General features: G+C 36.0%; 1 protein-coding gene across 13 annotated transcripts in view; it reads right to left on the reverse strand.

Moving 5' to 3' along the window:
- Positions 1–1,712: 1,712 nt before the first annotated feature.
- The window catches only part of TENM3 (teneurin transmembrane protein 3), a 470,513-nt gene continuing 446,738 nt past the window's right edge, over positions 1,713–25,487 (reverse strand). For all 13 annotated transcript variants that reach the window (XM_088131934.1, XM_088131955.1, XM_088131950.1 and 10 more), the window contains 6 exons: positions 21,167–21,342; positions 20,343–20,578; positions 14,971–15,267; positions 11,592–13,203; positions 8,964–9,094; positions 1,713–6,353 (listed from right to left, as the gene is read on the reverse strand). In XM_088131934.1, coding sequence (XP_087988060.1) covers positions 5,598–6,353; positions 8,964–9,094; positions 11,592–13,203; positions 14,971–15,267; positions 20,343–20,578; positions 21,167–21,342 — 3,208 coding nt within the window. In that variant the 3' untranslated portion in view covers positions 1,713–5,597. The remainder of the gene's footprint in view (positions 6,354–8,963; positions 9,095–11,591; positions 13,204–14,970; positions 15,268–20,342; positions 20,579–21,166; positions 21,343–25,487) is intronic.

The following is a 25,487-nucleotide window of genomic DNA, read 5'->3' on the forward strand; positions in this document are numbered from 1 at the left end:
TCAAATGCACATTTCGGAAGCATGTTTATAACTAGCCACACCTTTTTTAAAGCAACCCGAGAAGGGCCCGTCCTCATCAGGCAAGTGGCACAGGAGGTGGATCCTGAAGAGAAGCTTCAGTATCCAATGGAGCTTTGACATGGAATGTGAGCTATGTCCGAGTGGTGATGAGCTGATCAGCCCCTTCCATGGCCATATGCTAAGCTTGTAAATAACTCACCTTCAGGACACAGTTCATCAGTGGTGAGACAAGCAAGCATGATTTGTGTTAGGTTTCCGAAGCAGTGAACGCAGAGCCTTTTATTCTGCTACAGAAGCTACTTAACATATCCAATCTGGTTTTGTGAATTAATCTAGACACTAAAAATGGCCCAATGAGAAAAACATGAAGAAGTCAGTTACAACTGGCCCTGCCAATTTTGAAGTTTGGTTTTAATGGCCATATCTGTGCAAGACTTGCTCATGAATCAGTGTACCATATATTCCTATATCAAACTGTTATTGCTCGCCTTATGTTTGAGCCTCTAAACTGGAAATGGGCTTTATGGCTGATCTTACGGCACTATATTAGCCCAACAGCTGTTATGAGTTAGGAATGATATATGTTGCACCAGGACATGGAAACTGCTTGGTAAGAAAGTCTATCTTATTAAACCAATTGTTAACTTTCATTTTTTGCTGAAGTATAGATTTTGAGATTTTTTTTTGGCTTCTTGCTAGGATTTATGAATATATCATAAATGGTGTTTTAATAGATAACTTTTATCATCTCTGCCATTAACATTTGGGACTACATTTTGTAGTCTACATTACATGTTTTATATCAAAAACACATAATAGTGGCAAAACATTTTAGAAATAAATCACTATTTTCCTTAATGTGTCTGCTGAAGACAGGCATAGAATTGCAGCTGAGACACCTACAAGTGATACAAATCAGGAAGTAATTGGATCATGTCTCATCTCTTCTGTGAATTCCTTAGGTGGCCATAAACAAGTCACCATCATTCAGTCCCCTTATCTAACATGTGAGCTAATATGATAGACCTACCTAAGGATTATAATTAGACAATGAACATCCTAAAGTGATATACAAATTGGAATTATTCATAAATCACTCCTTACTTGCAGAAAGCTGTAAGTCTAGTGGCAGTCTTTTTCCTTTTAAAATGGAAACTTAATTTCTATTAATGTTGGAGCATGTTTATGTGTGCAGGGTCATGCTTAGCCAGACAGGTAACATGATTTGTGTTTCTCGACATCTTATCAAACTGCAGCTTTCACTACAAAGCGAGCATATTGCAAGGCATCTCTTTCAACTCACATCAAAACATACCATCATCATACATAAGACACACTGAATGATTTGAAGATACCACTTCCCAGTGCAAGATTATTGTTTATGATCAGCTAGTTCAATGAGTCCTGTTATTTTTAGCATGAAAGGAACACTCTTCAATGCTCTTCTTTTAAAGTTTGCGAAGCTTAACTTTGGGAGGTATAGTTAATGCTTCTGTAAAGTCAGTCTCTGGAGAGCCCCTGTCGTGATTTGCCTTGCTGAACTAGCAGTCTGAGCCACTGGCAGAAGGTGCGGGAAACAACTCCCAACTGTGGAGCAAATAAATCAATACTAGTACAACCAGATCACTTTGCATCTACAAGTTGAAACAAAAAGCAATAACAGTTATAATGTCTGACAGACATAGTTAAGAAAACAAATTTAAACACAGACACATTGGCTTGGCTTTTATTGGAAAGCCTAGATGCAATCTATAGTCATCAAGTTGTGGAAAACTTCAGGATACATATAAAGTTTGGAAGGCAAATGAACAATACAAATTGGACAAAAAATACATTTCAAAATTGCATGAAAACATTTTGACTGGCTTTGCCTAAAATACTCTGGATTTCCATAAGCTAATTACTTTAATACAGTTTTTCATTAAAAAAAAAAAACTTATTTTGTTTACATAATCCCCACAGTCACTGTGTCATGTAGGAGCATATCAGCATATCAAAAGACCTACCAAGACTTATGAAGAAAGCTGCTAGTTGGCCATCACCCAAGTTGAGCCTCAACAGATAAAGTCTGGGTTTATTTGTGAATGCACAAGGACACATCAACAGAAACCTTAGTGCCATTCTGACTTGATATACACAGGATCTGTTGCAGTATTTCAACAGAATAGCATTCTACTACATTTTTAGTATGAGCCCAATGCACAGAAAACACAGTGCTTTGAAACAATGCTCTGAAATTCTACCTAACAGAACTATAAACACATTGTACTTCTGAGATTTAAACTGAGATGAGAAATAATGGCACTGATCAGCACTTTTGTTAATCCTAGTTTCTAAATTTGGATTATTTGTGTGGCTGAAAAATAACAATAAACTATTTATTTACACTTTAAATGTAATAAAATAACAGCTTTTGTTCTAAATGTCAGCTATTCTATAGGTTGTGTCCAAAGGGACACAGGTAATACTGTGGCTTGCTTGATCATCCGATAACTGTTTGACAAGATACATACTGTATAACTCAGAGCACATGTATCTATTACAGAATCTCAGTGCAGAAAGCCGTTAGAAATTTTTTTTTTTTTAAATTTCAACTATATAACTTTGTTTACATATTTAAGATATATTTACCTGGCATTTATTAGTATCCTGAATTCCGAGCACAGAAAAATGAAAATGAGCTATTTTTCCCAAAATAAATAATACTTTTGAATATATGCTGCTGAAAATAGCATGAAGGATGTTAAGAGAGAAATTAGGTTTTTGAGATTTTCCCTTTTTTTCCCCTTCCCACATATAAATTATGCAATACTAATACTAATAAAAAGTCTAAATGCATTTTCAAATCATGCAACATTCAGTCCAATTGCAAGTAAATAGTATTACTGTATTTATAAAAAGGATGGGGGTGGGGATCAAAATATTGTTTTAATGTGTTTTTCCATAAGAGGGTTAGCAGATAACTGCCAATGTTTTTTGTGTGTCTGAAGGAGTTTTCTTTAACGGAAGCTGAACGCCTCAAGTTTTTACACAAACTTCTGCAGTAATGAACTAAGTAGAAAAATATGAGCGTGTAGGCATTACAGAATTTTTAAGTGGGTATGGTAAACTTCGTGAGACAGAGACATTTTGATTGATTTGTTAATAAGAAAGTGCTGGGTCAAGCCTGGGCAAGGCTAGTGTTTGGCATGAAAATTATGTTCCCCTCCTTCAATCCCAGATTTGGGGAAACAGACCATGGTTATTTATTGATAATGGAGACATACTTAGAATCTATTCAGAAACATTCCCCTTGGTTGCTCTTTCAGGTATTCCGCAGCAAAGATCTGATACTCTAACTTGGTTTAAGAAAATTATACATTACACATGGCTTACATTAAATTCTGCTATCAGCACATCTCAAGTCCTAACACACGTATCCTTTACAGGCTAGTTTTAACCAAACAATATGGTACCCACTGATGCTGATTAGATACTATCCTCAAACGCTCACTTCTTGGATGTCTTTTCAAATTTATAGCAATTTTTAGTGTATGGGAAACTTCTTGTTTTATCTCCCCAGCTAGAAATAATGCTGTTTTTTTTTGTTTACTTTCTTCCAGGAGAGAATTGAGTATGTCTCTTTCGCACATACACAAACCCCTCCCCCCCAAAACAAATAAAGGCAGAGGCCCTGCCACTTGGAAGATATAACTGTAGGCTCTGTTCCCAAGACACAAGCTACCCAGTTATTGCTCTCTCACCATCACACAACGGCAACAGAGAGTCAGGATGGCTCTTGTTTCCTGTCATGTCCTTTGCAAGCTGGAGTAAAAATTTAAGAAAAAAATAACAATGGTGTGATCAGAATTGTTGCCATCATGAGCAGGTTATTTATTTTCTGCCCATTGTTGCCTGTTTTTCGTTCTCTCCTGTGGCTGTGGGATATGTGTATGGAAACTAACATCCATAGAAACTGAGTACCTAAAAAGATCCTGTTTTGTGAGGCTTCTATAGGACATTGCTTAATTCCCAGAAGACAGAGGAATTAGTTAATCCCATGTTCAGAAATTCCCAAGACATGGCTGACTGGATGTAGTATTTTCATGATATAATAACCCTCCAACTGACTCTGTTAAGCATGTTGTGAGAACAGATCCTTTGTGTGTGTGTGTGAACAGCATCAACTTGTCTTCATGAACTGCTAAATATCTGAGACTACAGTCCTAAACTTATTCACTGGAGAGTAAATCCCACAATGGAATTTACTTCTGTGTAAAGAAGTACAGAAATGTTTCTTTTATGACATAACACAACTTTACATCCCATATTTTTAAAAAACCCACACACATTACAAAGCTGTAAAAAGAATAATTGCACCTTGAGCTCTGAAAGAGAACAAGACATGTCCAGCCTACAAAAGTCTTTTAAGATAACAAATGAGTCTTGCTGAATTGTTCTTCCTTCTAGCAGTGACTGATGAAACCATGCTGGCCAGGGGGCCAAGCAAAGAGAGAGAAAGGAAAAAGAGCGACAACCCCATTGCTTTCTAGTTTGTGATTCCTCCATCCTTTCTCAGAAGTGATCAAAAGAGAAAAATGCACCATGTTAAAGTTAATACAAAAATATTAACACTTCTGTCCATTCGTTATACAGTTATATCTCTACAATATAACTCTTTATACTGTACAGCTATAACATAATAAAAGGTGCAATTCCTTTAAAAAATTCACACACTGCACATTTTTATTGTTTTATTTAAGTATAAACTTTTTTTAAACACTTTACATAAATTAACTCCTCTGAGACTAATATTTGATGTACAGTAAATTGTAATTCATATAAAAATCCATAAACAACTTGTCTCACATAATTTACAAAAAAATCAAGCTTCCTTTGCTTCTCTGTGACAAGAATTCTATTTGCCATTTTCCCCAAGGTAAACCCCATTATCACCGTAAAATCCATTACTAAATTTCGACTGTAGCATAAATTGCTTGTGCCAGTGTCCTTTCAAAAAGCAGCACTGTTTAAAGCCATTGGGGTGTCCATACACAAAGAGTTTTTGTCCCCCCTCTTAACATGAACAGAGATTATATACCACATCCTAGGCAGAGAAAGGAAGAGAGCAGGAGAGAAGAGGAGGAGGAGAAGGAGGAGGAGGAGGAGGAGAAAAGAGACTAATTCTTGTAAGCAAAAGTCAACAATTTAGTAATATTTGGAAACATTGTATCGCTTTCTTTCTTAGTTACTGGAATAGGCAGCCAGTTGGAAACTCTTTAGATCTTTCTTTTAGTACTTTCAGTCCAACTTGAGTGCAGCGATATGCATATGTAAACATATTCTTTAAAGCAGATCACCTTTAAGGTCATTCAGAAAAGAAAAAAACAACAACTCCAGTTTTTCTTTTTAATATTATCATTCTTCTGGAAGGCTCTCTCTTTGTTGTAGAGTCCATTCAGATTGTGCTACAGAAAAATCTGAGCAAAGATGTACATTTAGGCTCAAGTAGTAATGCAGCAAACCATTTGGTCTCCCCTCTTAGAAGACACTGGCACAGAGTCTGTCTCTTTGGCAGGCCAAGCTTAACCAGTGTGTTACCTCTTTCCGATCTCACTTTGCCTAAGAAACTGTATATTGTTAGCACTGTCAGCTAATTCGGGGTATTGCTCAACGGAGAGTACATAGTACCCATCATATCCTTGAACTTTGCCAGCACTCAAAAGTTGCCTCTTTTCCCCTTCTGTCCATAGCCTGGCGCCCTCCTCTCCATCTCTCACGCGCTGCTGTTCTCTGGCCCAGGCATTGGAAAGGGCCCTTTGCCTAGCCTGCTCTAATATCCGTGCCTTCTCCTCATCAAGCGTCATGCCGTAGCGGACATGAAGAGCCAGCGCGCCGTACTGCATTTCAACATCGGCAAACCTACGAGTCCTGCCATTCACTACAGTGGTGGACTGGGAAACCGTGACATTGATGCCATTCTCCAGCGCCTTCCGGCCACTTGTCAATCTCAGCGTACCCAGGTCACTCTCAGGCGAGGTGGTCTTTATGAAGTAGTGTGTGTCCTTCCCTTCCACAGTGAAATGCAGGTTTTCCAGGTAGTATGCACTGTTCAGAACAGCTGCCACTTTGATACAATCCTCATTTGCAATGTTAAGCACGTTGGTCTGCACCTTGCCCTGATTGACAGCAAGCATTACTCCTTTTCCAATCAAAGACTTCACGGTTGCAAACCACAACCAGGATTTCTCACCACCAGGTCTGCGCTTGCTGATCTGGACTTCTGCCATCTTTCCCAGGGATAGGAAAGCCTTTGCTTGCCTGGCCACTTCTTGCTGCACTCCAGAAATTGGCTGAAAACAAGAAAAGACAGATTTAATTTTTTTTTAATAAACTGTCTCTAGCCTGTAGATTCCAACAGTCAAACATTTATTGGCACGGTGCCTGCAGCTGACAATATGATATGCCGGAATTGACGCTGCTGCAGCTAATTGAATTCACAGACTGGATTCCACTCTTACAAGTCCTACGTTGCTTGATCTGTTCAATATTTTTATCATTTTTGACTAAGAAATTTAAAAAGCAGCACTGAATGACTCCAAAGAATTCAGTCAATCCATCAATCTTTACTGTGATAATTAACCAGCCAATCAAAATAAAATTTGAAAGACTGTACCTAGAGAACTGTTATGCTTCACTACGTTTTGTATCAGTATTATGTTAATTAACGCACCATGAAATAGTACAAAGGTACAATATTGTCCAGATAGGAAGACTAATGCAATGAATTGATTTGCTAAAGAATTAAAAACAGAGACATCTTTGATGCACACTTGTAATGCAAATAGTTACCAAAAGAATTATTACCTGTATTCCTATCAGTAGTTTTCTAGAGGTTTCCTTCAGTGCTTTCCTCATCGCAGAAATGAAGGAAGACCTACCATGAGAGTCACGTGCTTGCTTATATACAGTATATTGGTTCAGGTGAATTGGCGCTGTCTATTTATTATCAGGAATATTTTTTTTTCCTGTGCTATACCATTATCCAGAAAGGGAGGGCAAGCTGCTCCCCGAAATCTTTGAACTTTCACGTCATCGCACAGAAGATGTATCAGATACAGAAACTTGTGATAAACGTGCAACGGCCGTATCCTTGGGCAGCAGTGAAATGGGGTAGTAGCTTTGGGCCACTTCTCTTCTCTCTCTACCTAATCTATTCCACAGTACTATGCTGCATTTTCAGCAGCTCTGCAGTGGCTGACCAGATCTCTGAAATAATTTTCCCCACTGGCGTTCCACTTCTTTAATTTCTTTTACGAAAGGCTGCAAGATACACTACTTCTGTCTTGCTTTCAATTTGGCAGGATGTAGCCAGATATTCTATCAGGAGATGAAGGTTCCTTTTTGGATATTCATGTCACAGTAGAAATTCACTTTTAAATTGTTATGTGAGCCTAAGCTATGAATGTTGTATTCTATGCTGGGTGGACTTTCAGAGGCTTTAGAGATGCATGGAGATACATACTATCTGCGTTTCTTCTCCAATTCCTTTCTTGTATCCTCTTTTACAACTTCATTTTGTGTTTATTCCCTCTTAATCTCTCCTGTCCATTGTTACGATGCCTTTGGGATCTGCCTCCCTCCATTCTCTCGACACTCTTTGCATTGTGACTTTGCATTCTTCAACAGGGAAACAGTCATCTTGGCTGCACTGCGAGCACTGATGGGGGTGGGGGAGAGGGAAAAGGCCTCCAGTGATCTCATCACCACATTTTGTCTATATTGACCTTGACCAAGAGTTGAGTGAACTTGTAAAAGGAAGAAATGGGCTGCGAGCAAGGAGGAGAAAAGGAGCAAGATGCAGTTTTCTCCACAACATTTTTACATCAGCACTTCAACGGTATTAAATAAATACTGATAACAGTGACTACATCAGAAAATTCATCCCAAGATTTAATATCCCTTGTGGGGGAAGGCCTTGTATGAACCCTTCCCAGCACTTATGATAGTTTCTGCATGCAGGGGAAGGAAAAGCCGAAGCTGGAATATTTTTTATAATGGTATGACTAAGATTTCTGCTGTGAAAACATCACTTGGGAAGCTGAAATACACAGTGTTTCTTGATTTATATAACATATGAAACTGTCTTGACTCTTTATTTTAATAGTCTATTAAGTCACAGGATCCTTCAGAATAAACCTGAAGGGCAAACAACTGTTTAAAGTTTCTTGTTTGTTGCTGGTACCTGAGAACTTGATGGTCCATGGCCTTTTGATTTCTGAGTAAAGTTTATAATTGCTGTTTTCCTAAATAGTAGACATGACTTTCTATTTTACATTCTACTGATTTTTGAAAATGATTTAGTTTTATACTTCTGTTTGGCCGTATATTTTTTTAAACAAGGAGTTTTATAGAGTTTGGGCTCTATATAATGTAGTACATTTTACCTAGGGTGATTTTATATTCAATATTTTATCTTCACATATAAAACATGGTTAATATTAAAGACAAGTAAAATTGTACTGCTGTACAGTATGCATAATTTATATCACCTGTTCTTCTGTTTCTTTCACATTCTATTTTTTATTACATTGTTCACTTTTTGCCTGGAGGCAGGGTGCTACTATCAGTCCAATCGCTATAGCTTCCACTGGGAATGTTATAATTCTAAAAAAAAAGCATTTTAAAATACTATTATTTATTGATTAATCATTTCCTCCCTCTCACTTCAGTTTAGGATATGTTGAAATTTAAACCTAGTCTTTAGTAAATGGACAAAAAATTCCTTACGGAATTAATATCTGTTATGTGAATAGTTTGGGGACAAAAGTGTACCAAGAAACATCTCTACAATGTACATTTTAATTTTTTAAATTCAATATATGCCTCTAAGTATTTTTAGTACTTTAACAGAACCTTTTATTATATTTTGTTGCAGTTTAAGTTTCATTTTTTTCCCTTACCGGTACATCATCCCATTGCTGACTCTTCACAAGTTCATAGGATGGTTCAGTTAAATCAAATTTAGGCACAGGGAAACCTGGGATCGCATTGTGTAGATGAAAACCAAACGTCACCAGCCAGCTGTTAACATCTAGAAAGGAATTATAAAGTAAGTGAGAAAAGTATCACATGTCCCTCAATATTTGATTGAATTTAGTGCAGCAGAATTTGAATGAATATTGGTGAAACTGGATAATGCTTTGAGCTTTAAAATATATTTGGTGGTGAAATCCCTGCCAGGGCTACAGCTTATTTGCTTAAAAGTATCCTCATTCTGACAAATGGAAGTTCATTATTATCCATTCTGGATTAGAAAGGGTTGCTGGATCTAGTCTGCAGAGTTTATATTGCTTGATTCAGATTATATACGCACAACTCATGAGCCAGAGAAAGAAATGTAGTGAAGCTATTTTTTCAACACATTATCTATACAATCCAGAATAATCTATGTACAGTGGTACCTCGGAATACGAACGCCTCTACTAACGAACTTTTTGGGTTACGACCAGCTCCGGCTGCAAAAATTTACCTCGATGTGCGAACTCCGCCTCGGGGTACGGCCATTTTTCCGCCCTGACATGTGGTCCGTGGCCATTTTTCCGCCCCTGACATGTGGTCCGCGGCCATTTTCCCGCCGCGCGGTGCGGCGCCTGGCCATTTTCCTGCCGCGTGGTGCAGCGCAGCGCCCGGCCGTTCTCCCACCGTGCCGCACCCGGCCGTTCTCCCGCCGTGCTGCGCCCGGCTGTTCTCCCGCCGCCCCACGCCGTTCTCCCGCTGTGCCGTTCTCCCGCTGTGCCGTTCTCCCGCCACGCCGCACCCTTTTTCCCGCTGCGCCGCACAGTGCCCGGCCTTTTTCCCGCTGTGCTGTGCGGCGCCCGGCCGTTCTCTCACCCCTGACGCGTGGTCCGCGGACGCCAGAATGGATTAACGGTAATTACATTGAACCTTATGGGAAAATTTGCTTCAGGGTGTGACCAAATTCGGAGGGCGGAACGGATTAACCGGATTTACATTGAACCCTATGGGGAAATTTGCGTCGGGTTACGACCAACTCGGGATACGCCCAGAGTCACGGAACGGATTAAGTTCGTATCCCGAGGTACCACTGTATGTATTCTTTGGATCACAATGCACATACTGTATATGATTCTATTTGCTCCACACAATTTCTCTATGAGATGATAAGGTTATCAACTTCATAAACATACCAGGGCCACTAAGCCCTCACATCCCAATTTCAACATTATATCAATCTAGAAATCAAGAATAATTTTACTTGAGTTTCATATAAATTCAACTATTGCAAGACAATGAGGAAGAGCAGGAGCCATTCAGGAAAAATATTGCTATGGGTATATGGTCATGACTGTTAAAAAAAAAAAGTAGACATCTTTTAGAAAAAAGTCTTTTCAGTGAATTAGCAAGATCTTAAGGATCCTAATTTGGGATAAGTTTGGTCCCTTGACATAGTTCCAATTATGGAATTCCACAGTGTGACTGTGACCCATCCCTACAGCTGCTGCAATGTAAACGTGTTAAGCAGTAAGGCATAGGTGGCAGGATTCTCCCTAGTACATGCTAGGATCATATAAGTGCATTATTATTAGGCAAATAAATTATGCAAATAATTCATTGTGAAAAGGGAAGCACTATTCTTAGATACTGAGAGCAGCTGGCATTAATATTTCAAATGAATTTACAATGAACCTGAATCCATTTCTTGGGAAGGAAGGAAATTGGACAAGAGTACAACGGTGTCGAGATGTATAATTATCAACAGTATATTGTGAATTATTATTTTTTTTAATACAAAAACGCTTAAACATTAACATACAAGACTTCTTGGCCTAAGGACTTGAAAGCATAACAGAACTATGTAAATTAAAGAGCATGACTATTTAATCTACAGATGAACACACAGCCATAAACAGCAAAAAGGAATGCTTGCACATTACTCTTCCCACTGAGAGATGAGTGCTTGGAAAACGTTTCTTTTTAACATCCAAGGTGTTGTCATGCAAGTAACAAATCCTAGTAAGTTTCCTAAATGTAGTTGCCACCTGGTATAATAGCACCCACAATATACAATAAATTTGCAGGCCTATAAACTGTTGCCATGGTAACCATTTAGTCAAATGGAAACATCAAAACTCCATTTTCTTTTGAATCCTCTAAGAGATAAAATATTCTGTAGAGACAAAGAACAAGGCCTATTATGAGGATTTTTGATAATCCTTAGCCTAATTGTTTATTAACTGACTATGTCTATGTCTATTATTAACTACAGTGAAATTCCTGCTTGGAAATAAAGTGACCATTTTGAGTATGTTCTATAGAAACAAGAGCCCAGACTTAATTAAGAAAATGATATACTTATTTATAAATATATTTTACACAACTGTATGTACTTCTCACTCATGTGAAGCACATTAGAATACACATGCAATTTTACTTTATTAAAGTATATTCCTTCTCATATTAAGTTTACGGTACATTGCTATCAGATGCTGTAATTCCAGGGTGATTTATATAATGTAATTTAATAAAAAGCAATACACAATTGTACTTCATTAAATGTATGAATTTACCTGTGATATAATCTTTCACATCATGTATTCTGCTGGCTGGATTGTTATTTCTAAACATGTATAGGTTAAAAGGAGCTGGATCCTTCCCTATTTTTTTCCAGATTTCAATATCAGGTGTAGTCCAACGGCCTGCCAAAATATCATAATCTCTTTGACCAAAATGAATCAGCTTGGTTAGAGGATCATAAAGACCTCCATGGAATCCTATCACCAACTGGAAATCAAGGTTAGAATCAAAATAGATTTCGCCGTATGCTGTGTACTGAATCTGCTTAAGCATTAGACCATTGCTACTGAAAACAGCCAGTGGTGTGCCAGTGTTGTCTGAGGCAATGTAGAACTCATCTCCACTACTAATCTCCATGGCAAATAAATGTCCTTGCAAGTCATAATAGAGAGAGGTGATTTCAGAGCTTGAGTGGTTATACACATGAGTTATCCTTGTTGGATATGTGAGATCTGCATAAAAAAATTGAAGATGCTGTCCCAGGCTGGTTTTACTGGAAACTCGTCTTCCAAGTCCATCATAACGATATATCACTGTCCACCCACTGCCTTTGCTATAAACTCTGGTAAGGAGGCCCTTTGAGCTGTATTCAAATATTTCTGTACCCCTCTGTCGCAGGAATCCATCTTCATCTAACCGGTATTGAACATCACCAAGTCGAGTGATTCTGTCCCTCAGATCGTATCGAAGTGGTGTCAATCGAGCACTATTACTTGGATTCAACAAGTGGAGATTGCCATTCAAATCATAGTTGTAGCGCCACATTATTTTCTCATTAAGGTAAACTGTCTGTAGCTGGCCATCAACGTCATATTCATAACCGTACTTGGTGGTGTTAGCAAATGGCCCTATTTTAATTTCTCTTTTAGTTACTCGGCCCATGTTGTCATACTGAATTGTAATCCAGTACATAAGTGATCGGAATATTTCATACTGAATTTCCTTAATGCGACCATGAGCATCAAAGTGTTTTGTGTAAGTCATTACAGCTGTTGAAATTATCTGATTAATATCATAATATATAACCCCAAATTTTCCAAACTGCTCAACTTTTCCAGAAATGTCATCAAACTGGTAGAGATCAATAGGCAATGGAGTTTCATTGATAACACCTTGCATACTAGTCACTCTGAAGCTATTGTCATAGCTGTAGTCAAATCGGGCATTTACCATTCCATCTTCGCTAAAGCGGAAAATCTGCCTGTCAATCAATGGACCAATTTGCCTGTATCTAATGGTGCAAATAAAGCCATCACTCTGAAGGTTTACTGTTTTCAGAACTCCTGCTGTCTCATCATAAGTAAAACTGACTCTTGTGCTATCATATAGAATTTCAGAAAGCCTGGTCTGCCTTCGGTATTTGAATAAGACTCTTCGGCTTGTGCCCAAGAAAGCAGTTTGTAACAGCTGTCCTTCTTCATTGTAGTCCATGATGACAGAGGCATTACTTTCTGGAGGATTATAGATGTTCCGATAGTAGCCGATAGAACGGATAGTCTGCATAGTATGGCGGGCTACGCTGGGCATGGTTATTGCAGAAAGCCGATCCAGTAAGTCATATTCAAAGATATACTGCCGTTGGCTATGCAGTAAGAGAACCATTGACTGAAAAGAGAAAATAGAGTTTAATCAAGTGCCAAAACTATTGGTAGAATAGCAACACTGTTTTTGACTAAATCATCATCATTTAAATTGAGTAATCCTTGACCTTACATATTGGTAATTGCCTAATTCATTTGGATACTTAATTGTAAGAGATCTATAATGAGTCGCTCCAGATTCCTAATGTGCTCTTGCTGTGACTGAGTCATCCTTTTATCAAGCACTCACAGCCAAACAGCAGATTGTCAATGGACTGGGATAAGTCATGTTTAATATCAACAAAAGTGAGGCTGTCTTAAGCCAGCAACTCAAGAAGGGAACAACATATGGAGGAGACAATTTCACTCCTGTAATTAGAGATAATTTAGTGAGAATTTTACTAGCCTGAAGATCCCTGAACCTCGTCTTTTATATCTATTTGTCAGATGGGCGAAGCAATTGGCTTGTTATTTACATCAAATTTTGCAGAGTTAATTAGTCACCAAATGATTCCTTTTGTAAAGCTTTGGCATTACACATCACTACCACTGTTATTTTATATTATTCACATGAAGATGTATAAAACTCTCAGCATCTGTCACTGTCGGTTGGCTGTTTCCACCTAAGGCAAATTCTGCTCTGTCCCCCCTAAAGGACATCAAGCTAAATAATGATAAAATACCTCTTATACTTTGTTCAGTATTGCTATGCTAGGAAGTATGTAATTAAGTATGCAGCACTGGTATAATACCATATTTCATTGGGGGCAAAAAACCCTAACTCTGGGCCAAGAACATAAATGACAAACTTTGCCAGACCAATGTGAGGAAAGGACATGAGAGAGAGAGAGAGAGAATGAGAAAGTAAGAGAAAGAGATGCACACAGAGAAATTATTGTTTAACTTGCTAGGTTTATGCTGCATTTTAGAACTCTCTCCTCAGAAGGTTAACTTGGTACTGAATATGCTGTCCTTGAGGCCAAGTAAAAAAAGAAATTTTCCAGATTTTTAGATTCCCTTTTCAGATTTAGACTGGAAGAGCTACAGTTGACTCTTGATTTTATTACTGTGAATTTTACATTTCAATATTTTTATTTGTATTAACAGACACCCTTCACTTTTCAAATAACTTCATTTGAAAAAATAGGATATTAAATAAACAATATTCATCACAATATTGAGAAAGCGAAGGCTGTTAACTTATAGCTGATAAGCAAGACTCACGCAGTATGCCCAAATACATTGATACTGGTTGCCATCTGAGTGTGCTTCAATCTCACTGAAATCCCAGAAATGTATAATTCATTCCCAGTGATTTCAGTGACATAACTAAATTCCATGAAGTTGTACCCACAGGTGACATGCTAGTAAATACCAGTAAATCAAATTTATCTTACATATATCTCAATCAGTTTTCTGGGATGGATTTTCCTTAAATGTAGTGCAACAGTGAAAATGTGGGCTAGGACCAAAGAGTTCTAGGTTCAAATACCCACAGAGTGAGAAAGTTTACTAGATGACTAGAATCAATCATTACTGCTCAGCCTAGCCAACTTCACAGGGTTGTTGTGAAGATACAAAAGACTGGGGGAATGAACCATAAAAACCATATATGTTACTTTAAGCTCTTGGAGGAAAGTACACACACACACACATACACACACACACACACACACACCTTGTTCCCTGCCTAAAACTGCAAATCTCATGCAGCAATGTATTTTTACTATTTTATGCAGCAATAATTCTCTAACTGAACTGCAAACTGACATACCAATTGCTAGTAGAGTACCTTTTCAAGATATGTGTAACTCCATGTTTTACCATCAGCAAATACTCTAGATACAATCCTTCCCTGTCCATCATAATCTACTTTTTCACTAGTGGTGCCTCGTTGGATGCTACCAATTTGGCCTGTGGATGAATAGGTAACGTTGACAGCCATAAGCTTGCTGCTTGGGAACCAGAGGGTTGGATGTCCTGATGTATCATAGGCGATCCTCAATAGAAATTTACGGTGATCGTCATAAATCTTCTCTGTCTTTGAAGTCCGATCAAAGTCAACTGAAAGGAGGTTCCTTCCATTAACCTTTTATGAAACAAATAAGACAACAAAATAAATAATTTTGGGGCATGAGTTGCTTATTATTTCTTTATAGAATCAGCCATTGTTTGAATACCATTGTTTAAAGATCATTTACAATGATTGATTTTCTTTGTCAGTAAATTAATTTAGCAGCTTCTTAGTATAACAGCCAGGGATTAGGTTGCCATTTTAAAAGGTTTCATTAAATAAAGATGTACTGACATTTATTCAAAATGTTTTCAATTAATGGTGATAGAATTTAGTTAAATGTTAATATAATTCAACAATATATACATTGATAAATTTCATAATATTCAGCAAGATTTACAGAGGTTATTACAGAGATATAGCAGAATTATCACTATGATATTAATAATGAAAAATCAAAATAAAAGGCCAACAAATATGCTGATGAAATGTAATAACTGCTTTTCAAATTGATCATAAAAAATAGACACTGACAGTTATTTCACATAACGAAATCAGCTTATTTTATAGATAAGAAATTTTGAATGCTGACTTACTTTCTAATTATATAAGGTGTATTATATTGCAGATAGAATATAATATGAAGAATTTTGTGGAATAATTTCTCTGGCCAATGGATCATCTGAGCTGCATTGCTTGTAGCCAGAAAGAAATGTTTAAACTCTGAGAAAACTAATATTCTTAAAACAGATATAAATTATTCAGATTTTCATAAATAAAAAAGTACTTTGTCATTTCGACCGAATGGCCAAGAACTATAGAACTGTCTAGCCAATTTCTGCATGCCCAGTGGGAGTTTGGGATTTGTGTTTTATCAACAGAATTTCCATATTAAAAAAAAATCTTGATTTATTGGTAAATTCTACTAAATAACTAGAGGTCATTTGCAAATAAATATGATTAGGATCAGGAAGTTGGGTAAGTTTCTGCAATCCAGTGTATCAAGAAGCTGTGAAAATTAATGCTTTCCCTTTGTACAAAAAAATCTTATAGCACGTAATATAAAGAGTAAGCATTTATATTATTTCATTACAAAAAAGACAGAAGAATAAGTTTGCATTTTAAATTCTATTCTATTCTGTTCTATTCTATTCACTATTTTACTTCTGTTTGATCTTTCCTGTTCTATTTTTTACTTTACTGCCAGGTTTTACCATGTCAAAATCCTGTAAAGACATCTACTACATTTAGAAAACCGAAATCTATTGAAAAATGGATTAATGATTCAATGTCATTAGTTCTGGAAGATGGTAAGATCTGTAAACTAAAATATAAAATTACTAAAATTACTTTGTTAGGTAGTCCAGAGATATAATAAATGATTTATGTTGGGCAATACAAATAAAAGAGTCCAAGATTTTCTGATTATATTCCAGAAGTTTTTTAAAGGAAAGCATTTTAAGGAGGACAGTGGATTTCCAGTCTTCAATTATCTGAATGCAGACAGAAAAATCTATTCCAAATTGGGTCCCACTGTTCAAATACTTTTTCAATAATCCTCTAGGCAACTGTAATTTAATTCAAGTATTCAAAAGTGAGGACAATAGAAATTGTTTACAACATATTTCTTTTTATCATCCTGTTTTGGTAAAAAAATGTTTTTGAAAGCTTTCTAAGTACATGTGCATTGTACAAATGTATGCTTTTCTGGAAAGTGTGCAGAAAAGGAGTAAGAAATAATAAATCAAAGGCATGAGAAGAAAAAGGCAAAAGATAAAAAGAAGAGAAGGAAATATACCTAAATCTAATTTTCACCAAACCATTCACTACAGTTCTCCATATTCTTTTATTCTTGCAAGCCACTCTTGCTTCTACCGCATTTGTGCATCACTTGTCACATTGCCTTTTGTTCTTCCAACTTGTCTCTTTTTTCAAGATCTCATCAACTCTATTCAACCACAATTTTCTCAGCCTTTCCATTGCTCTTGACCGATTCATTCTTCCTTCAGATATATTTTGGTAATTTAATCCTCATTTAATTTTCCTCTCTGACTAAACCATCTCACCAACCACCTCACTTTGTACTGTCATTGACTTTTGTATTCACATTTGATGCTCATTAATTCTTGATCCTATCTCTTTTTATTTTACCACACATTGATTTAAATAACCCATTCCCACTGCATTCAGCTTATTTTTATGTTTCTCCTGACCTACCCAATTTTTAATTTCCATACATCAAAATGGCTACATGCACATTCTTATACACAAACATTTAAGTATCTTTCAATACACATTCATTACTTGCAAAAGAACACACACTGTCTATTTCCTTTCTAGCAGGATTTGCATATCTTAAAATTTCACTATTCCTTTCTCATTTTTAGTAAACTTCCACCACCAAAGCCAATCAATATTACTGTGATTCAAATCCTTGGTCAAATCACAGATGTAGAAGAGGAAGTTGAGGTTTTTACCCCTTACCCATACGATGCCCCCCCCAAAAGACATCATCCTAAATATAAAGCACTGGAATATAAACATTGGAAGTTAAAAAAACACACACTGTAATAATAGGATAATTTGATTTTGATGCATGAAATAAAGCAGGAGACAGACTAGTAGAATTTTGTCAAGAAAATAAAATGTTTATAGCAATCCAGATTCTAGTCTATCCTCAGTGCCATGGAAGCTCACTGGGTGACTTTAGGCCAGGCACACTCACAGCTCAACATACTCTCACAAGGTTTTGTTGTGGGTAAAACAGGAGGAAGGAGGGCTACATATGCCACCTGGATCTCCTGAATGAAAGGCAATATATAAATCTAATAGACGAATATGTAACTACAATCAACAACCCAAAAGGTTGTATCACTGGATGGACAACCCCAAAATCAAATTAACAATATATTTTGCAAGCAAAGATGGAAAAGCTCTATTTAATCAGCAAAAATATGACACAGAACTCCATAAGCAAACAACACCCATATCTTAGTGATTCCCTAGTTATACCTCTACACCTGCAACCTTACCATTTGCTTACATTCTCATAGAATTTATGACTTCTTGTTCCATTTTTTTCTTGAACATTAACTCTTTAGCATATTACTATATACAACTCTCTAAAATGTACTCTTTAACATAATTCTCAATGAATTCCAGGCAGTTTCCAAATCTTTCCTTATATTCATTCTGCTGGGAGATTAATTTATCTTCTGCCAGTTTTTCATACACAACTCATACATTCTCTTCCTGTAGTAATAACACTCATACATTCACTTCCTTTCTTCCATGCGTATTTTTTCTTGATTCATTTTTGATGCTGTCAAATAATGGTCTGCCCCACATTCAGAACTTCTCATCTCCCCTGTATCTTTCACTAATGTCTCAATCTTTAATAATAAACAATCACATCAGTCATGCTTTCTGAGGCATTCACTTCCTCTGTGTATTATGCTTCAATGACATGTTGAAAACAAACAGACCTTTTTGTAAATGGAATCTCACCAAACTCATTCAACCTTCGATGTCCAAATGGCTTAAACATTTTTTCCATACTTTGTTGTCTTTTTCCTACTATCTACTCTAACCTATGACATGCGTGTCAAAGGTGACATGCCACGACGTTTTGGGTGACGTGCCATGTTCACCAACACCCAACAACTAATCGCCCTGTCTGAGTTACCAAAGAAACTGAGTTTGTTTTACTCGTATTTCATTTTTGTAATTATTTGACGTTTCTTTATATGATACATAGCACTACACATGATTGGACTGTGTTTTTTTTTTAAATAAACTAATATCTAAAGAATTCTTTCTCTTTTGTTCAGGGGGGAGGAGGTGACATGCCAGCAGAGTCAAATTAGGCATTTTCCAAATTTTTGACATGCTGAGCCCAAAAGGTTTGCCATCACTGACCTAAAATAATATTTTTTCCCCTTGGGCTGCATTCAGTATGTTAAACAATTTCCCCCAACCTTATCTCCAATCAGCATTCACTGGAAAGTAATATATAATTATCACCAACCTACAAATTTTACTTTTAATCAACCTCAACAACTAACATGACATCAATTCATACTTTCTGGTATATGTTTAAGCCTTTTTATTAATTAAAAAAGTAACTTCCATGCTTGTATTTATTGACACCATTCCATTCTTAATTTTACAGATACACAAAACATCACTCTTCATTTCATTTCATTTCATTTCATTTCATTTCATTTCATTTCATTTCTTAATTCATGTTTTTTCTATTTACATTTTTAGGTTCCAGGTTGCAATCTTCCATATGCCATGGCTGTCACAGATGAACTCATGGATATTGACCTCTGCTGCCTATCATGGTTTTTGTAAATTGAGGCTTTTCCATAGAATGTTTTAGTGAGATAGAGATGGTGTTGGTTAGGTTACTAGTCTTAATCACACCTATGCCATATGGAGGATCCCTTGCTAATAGTAGGGACAGTACAGATCAGTTTTCATACACCAAAGATTTCCAATAGTATGCTACAAGCACAACTAAAGCCCAATTTTTCCCCAAGCATGCTTTTGTATGAAAGCTAGTATCTCTAGTCTAGGCACTAGCTTACAAACCAACATTCTCTCTCTCTCTCTCTCCCACACACACACACACACGCACCACACATTTCACCAATTAGGACATACTATACATTCAGTGAAATGAAATACATCTAGGATTATAAACTTCTTTTTTTAAAAAAAATAAACTATACAGTTGATGACTATGGCTTAATATTTAAGGTTAACCTAAATACTGTTAATGAGTCTCATCTAAAATGATCAATCCATGTATCTGCAGAAAAATATAGGATTGCATAGGAAAAATTGCATATTTAGTGTGTAATGTGAATGGTAATTAATGCAGTAAAACTAACTGAGGATTACAAGTCTTATGAACAAATCTGGAAATACATAGAGCAATATGAGCAGCTGAATGAAGATATTCCCTTCTGAGGCATTACCTAATTTCAAATTATATTAGCAAGGACTATTCCATTTTCCTTTTATCTTATTGGTCTCAGAAGACTTGCTAAAAAAAAAAAAGTACATTTGAAGCACTGAAAGCTGTCACTATGACTTCTGTACTATTCATCTTAAACTAAAAATGCATTAGAAATGTCACTTACTCTGAGCTTTCGGCCAAACACATTGACTTTGCCTTGTGCTTGCTCTTTTCGAAATCTCCACTCTACTAAATTCTGTCCATTTTCTCCAGGAAGAGTCATATTTCTTTTTGCTACAGTTGGATTGGCTGTACCTGCTAAAACATGTGGTTCTGTTTGGTAGTGTGTATCCAGGCCACTGGCATAGATGATTCTGAGCGACCCATCATATCCAATCTGGTAGCTATTTCTTAACTGATCTGAAATGAAACCAAAACAAATATGTATTTCTATACCATGACTTTTCATACAAAAGTATTCATGACAGAAACCAAGCCAACAAACGCTTGTTTTTTAATGCAACTGAATCGTTTAATTTTGCTGTATGGCATCTCAGCTTTACTATTTAGATGACTTCTTGATCCACATTCTGATGTATGCCAAATATATGCTGTAAGAAGCATTATCTTTTACATCTATATGCATCTTCAGATTCATTTCAGAAATGAAAAGTATATGAAGATTTTTAATCAATGTGACTAAATATTTTTTTAAAGCTTCACTTGCAGATTGTATCCCCAACCAATGAAAGTGTAGTCATAGAAATTAGGGACACAAGCATAGGGTTGTAGCCTAAGTCCTACAGTACTGAAGTTTGTGGAATTTTCTTCTAAATAGGTATGTATAGTATAGAAGATTAAGGCTTTAACCCTATACTATACTAAATACAGCTAACTTCCCTTTCAGGCTATTCTTAATCACAAGTTGTAATAAATATAATATTGTTTTTTGCTTTAATTCATTTGTCTCTTTAAGAAATATTGTTTCATTTAATTCTGCTGACGTACCTTGGACCATTGTATAGAAAGAATCAATTGAGGATAGGTTTGAAGTGATGCTAACATCATCCTCTCTGCTAGATGATTCAATGTCGACAGTAATGGCCCTTTCCATTTCTCCGTGTAGGTTAGTGACCACTCCAGTTGGAAAGGTGACATTGGTCAATCTGCCTTCACTGTCATAGCTAAAACAATAAACCAAGCAACCAACCAACAAATAAATAAAACCATCAGAAGCAAGAATTGTTTTTTCTCACTGATTAAAATCAACTGGAAATCTCTCCTGGTAACACTGTTGAGGAATTTTGGGGTTTTGTGCCTGAATTATGCACAATGAAGAAATGAAGAATTTAAACAAGCTTTGAAGTTATTGAAAGCTTTTTTAACATACAGAACCCTTGGTGGAAGAAAAAAACAAATGGCTATCTAGTCCTGCATATGACTGTTCGAAGTGTGACCAAATCCTACTGCAATCTAATTTGCTATTTTAAAAGGAATAGGTTTAGTGGGGATAAACTGCTTCATGTTCCAAACTCACTTTCTATAATAAGGGTAGATTTAGTTCATTTTTATATAAATGCTGTATCTGTTCTCTTGAGTGTTTTTTTTAAATTTAGCATGGGCCTTATCTTTCTATGAAGAGAGCGAACAAGTCCCACTTGTTCATGTACATTCCTAACAGCACCACATTCTTAATTATACAACAATAAGCTGTACTAGAAGCACCAATACTGTAGTGCTATCATAATATATACACTAGGAACAAAAAATTGAATGGAAAAAGGTAAAATTATTAATATACAAGGAACAAGTGGGACTTGTAACAAAATATTTCAGTACAGAATGCTCCTGCTCACTGCTTATTTAATCTCCTTTTCCTTCACGGTATGTCTACCACAATACCATAATACTCTGTGTGTGTGTGTGTGTGTGTGTGTGTGTGTGTATTTCCTGAGTGATTTTTGTACTGAGTATTCCTAGAACCAGACTGACATAATAAATCTCCTTTTTTGTGTATAACTTACATAAAGCAATAATATGCATATCTTGAAATCCAGAAATAGGGGAAACAACACTCTGTTGTAGAACTGATCACCTTCTTTTGTGTATAATTTCATACATTTATTTTCAGTATCTAATAATATTTCTAACAAATTTTAGTTAAGATAAGTCTGATCATTTGCAAATTAGAGCAAGGCTTTCCCCCCTAAAATCTCTAGTTCAAGACAGTTTTTAGCAGTTAAGGGATTTGCATCATTTAAAGCTGTGTATTGGGAAAAGCTCCCACTTCGGTCTGCAGTGATCTTCAAGTAATTAATTCTTTGTCCTAAATAGAATACTTCAGTAAAGCTAGCCTTATATAAATACAAGGTTAAAAAAAAGAGGATAGGCAGGCTGATATCAAGCACATGCTTATTTTGGGGGTCAGGGTCTATGTAGAAATACGTACTTTAGCACTGTGTTCTTTTATTCTCATCATCGACCCTACATTTTCAAGTAGGAGGATGATACAATTCACCTTACCTTCTACTTAAAAGCAGCAGACAAAGGGCTACATAGTGTTCTGTATGCATATTCAGGACACCTGACATACTCAGTCATATATGGACTATGTAAGTGTTGCCTGCTACTCCAAATTCAAGATTAGATTGACAGCTCACCCACAGATGACTCTGTTATTCTGCTGCATTTTTCCCTGCATAGGTTTATAGCTATACTTCTTTTTCTTTGCAAACAATTTGTGGCTATTAATTTAACTGAAATTCTGTAATGAATGACGGACCACACCAATAGCCTCTGTGGAAGTTCTTTGAAATGTTGGATGCACAATTTAAAAAAAAATTAAGAAGTTATCTTTCCTTTGATTTTGTTATTAATTGCACATTCTAAGGGACAAGCTGTAAATTTCATTAATTTCACAACTGGATCTGGATAGACCATTCTAAAAGGTTTCACAACTTAATCTAGTACAATTCACAACCAGGTTAAAATGGGTTATCTTGGCTATGCCATGCTTATTAGTTATTTTATTTCTCTGTAAAATAAATGCAAACAGTATCTATAAAATACCACTTGTAGCTAGAGAGAAAACAGTTTTCTACTGGTACCTACCCTTGTTTACTTAAATATAATAGAGCTGGAGGACTAGAAAACTGCAGTATAGGATTATTGCCAATTCCTAATACTTGTACACAGAAGCAGCAATATAACTGTCAATTAAATAATTAACTGAAATGTGTAGGTTAAGGAACTTCACTGCAAGAAGCAATCTGTTGAGGTTAAGACCAATCAGGGATAAGATTTATAGTGCTGGACATGAAATGGCTCTAACATGCCAAGCAACAGAGAAAACACATGATCTACCTTCCTAAAGGGCAATTCCTCTGACTGCGCATCAACCCCATTCAGTCCTACAAAATGACAACACTGCTATCTTGTTCTTTCTGTACTTCACAGATTTTATACTAGACAAAAAAAGCACAAAGGAATTTCCCATTAAAAGCCACTTCATGTATAGCAGTTGCTTCTTGGTTGTCTCTGTGCTGCCTCTTCATATTCTTCTCTGTCTAAGCCATTTCTGCCTTTCTTCATATCTATGTGCCTTTTAAGTGGCCAATTCCTTGATATTATTACTTTTCTATTCTGGTTGAAGGCATTGCTATCCTACCCAGCTTAAAATCTTGTTCTAATTTTACTCAATTTTTCTAAATTTTATTCTCATCTAGGAATTCCTTTTTGAATTGATGGACAGTCTACTGAACTATAATATTTAACCAAAGTTAGACCTATGGCTCTAGAGAAAATCTTGTAAACATGTCTAGAACCAAGCAGTACATAATCAGAACTACAATATTCTGTGTATAGATATTTCTGCAAAATAAATTTTAAGCTACATACTTGCCCTCCAAAAACATGTGAAAATTACAGAGGTAAATTAGATAATGAGGTAAGACTGAAATACATTTATACACTGTTGATGAATGTTAACAGATATTTAAAACAGTAGATATGAAATGGATGTTCTGGTATAGTATAACAGGACAACAGGATGAATAAAGCTATTACAATTGTCTAGTTATTTGATGAACAAATTCCACCTTGCTTTTCAATTGAAAATTGAAATTTCAGCTGAACTTAATTAACTTATCAGTAGAGAATCTTCGGGGCATCTGTCTAGGTATTTGACAGATAAACATATCAAATTTTCCATAGGTTCATAGTTATTTGGCATATAGTGACATTTTTATTTTTAGGAGGCAGAATTAAACAAAAGAACTAAATATAAGGGACTTTAATTATGTATCAAACAAAATATCCTGCTTCTCACAGTTATTAAGTGGAAATATGCATTTATTTTGCATGATTAACAGGGCAAATTAAAAAAAAATTGGTTAAAATATTCACTGACTTAGTTAAGTGTAGAAATAGCTTTCTGTTAACCTAAGAAAAGAAAAGAAAAGAAAAGAAAAGAAAAGAAAAGAAAAGAAAAGAAAAGAAAAGAAAAGAAAAGAAAAGAGAACTTGGGTTCTCCAGCCCTAAGTTATCTAAGTAACCTATTTATTTTTTAATTTTCTACATTTACCCCACAACACATTAACAAACTTAATTAAGAAACCTTATAATGCTGTTAAAAAGTACGAACTGGCTTCCAAAGTGATGATGTCTCAAAGCAATAGTGATTAAATAATCACATCTGCTCTTTTAGATTAATCTTTCAATGTATATGTCATTGGTTTATTCCTGAATTGGATTGGGTGCAACTGCAAAGCTACAACATCAGCAAAAAGATATTTTGCTTCACTTCATTTCATTTCATTTTTTACTTCTGGGAAATAAAATGTCCCATCTCACCATTTCCTCTCATTCGGGGGTTACATTGTTTTCCTCAAAATATGTCAAGCACAATAAATTTCCAGGAATACTTTAATAAGCAGTTTTTAAAGGTACTTTTTGAAATTCACTTCACTTAGTTGATTTTGAAAATAACGATGTCTCCTCCTTTCTCTAGATAACAACATTTACACTCTTACACGCCAAGAGCCAAGAGTTCCTTCCAGAGTTTATGTGAATACTTGAAATGTTCTAAATATATGTTAAATTTTATTAGGCACTCTGAAGAATTGTATTATTGTAACTTTATATTTTGGGAATGAGACAGGGCTTTCTAATTCTTTTCCTAGTGTGGCTGTATATTTGTAGGCAAAATGATAGACAAAAGATTTTAAGGGACTGACAATATCTTTCGTATTTTTTGTGTTTGGAAAGGCTACAACAAAAAACTTCAAAGATAATTCAGTATGTAGGGGTGTGTGTGTGTGTGTTTGTGTGT

Source organism: Python bivittatus, unplaced genomic scaffold (assembly GCF_059951505.1).
Source record: "Python bivittatus isolate LINGU-HERP-01145 unplaced genomic scaffold, Pbiv_v1 ctg000070_np1212, whole genome shotgun sequence".
Classification (NCBI taxonomy): Eukaryota; Metazoa; Chordata; class Lepidosauria; order Squamata; family Pythonidae; genus Python; species Python bivittatus.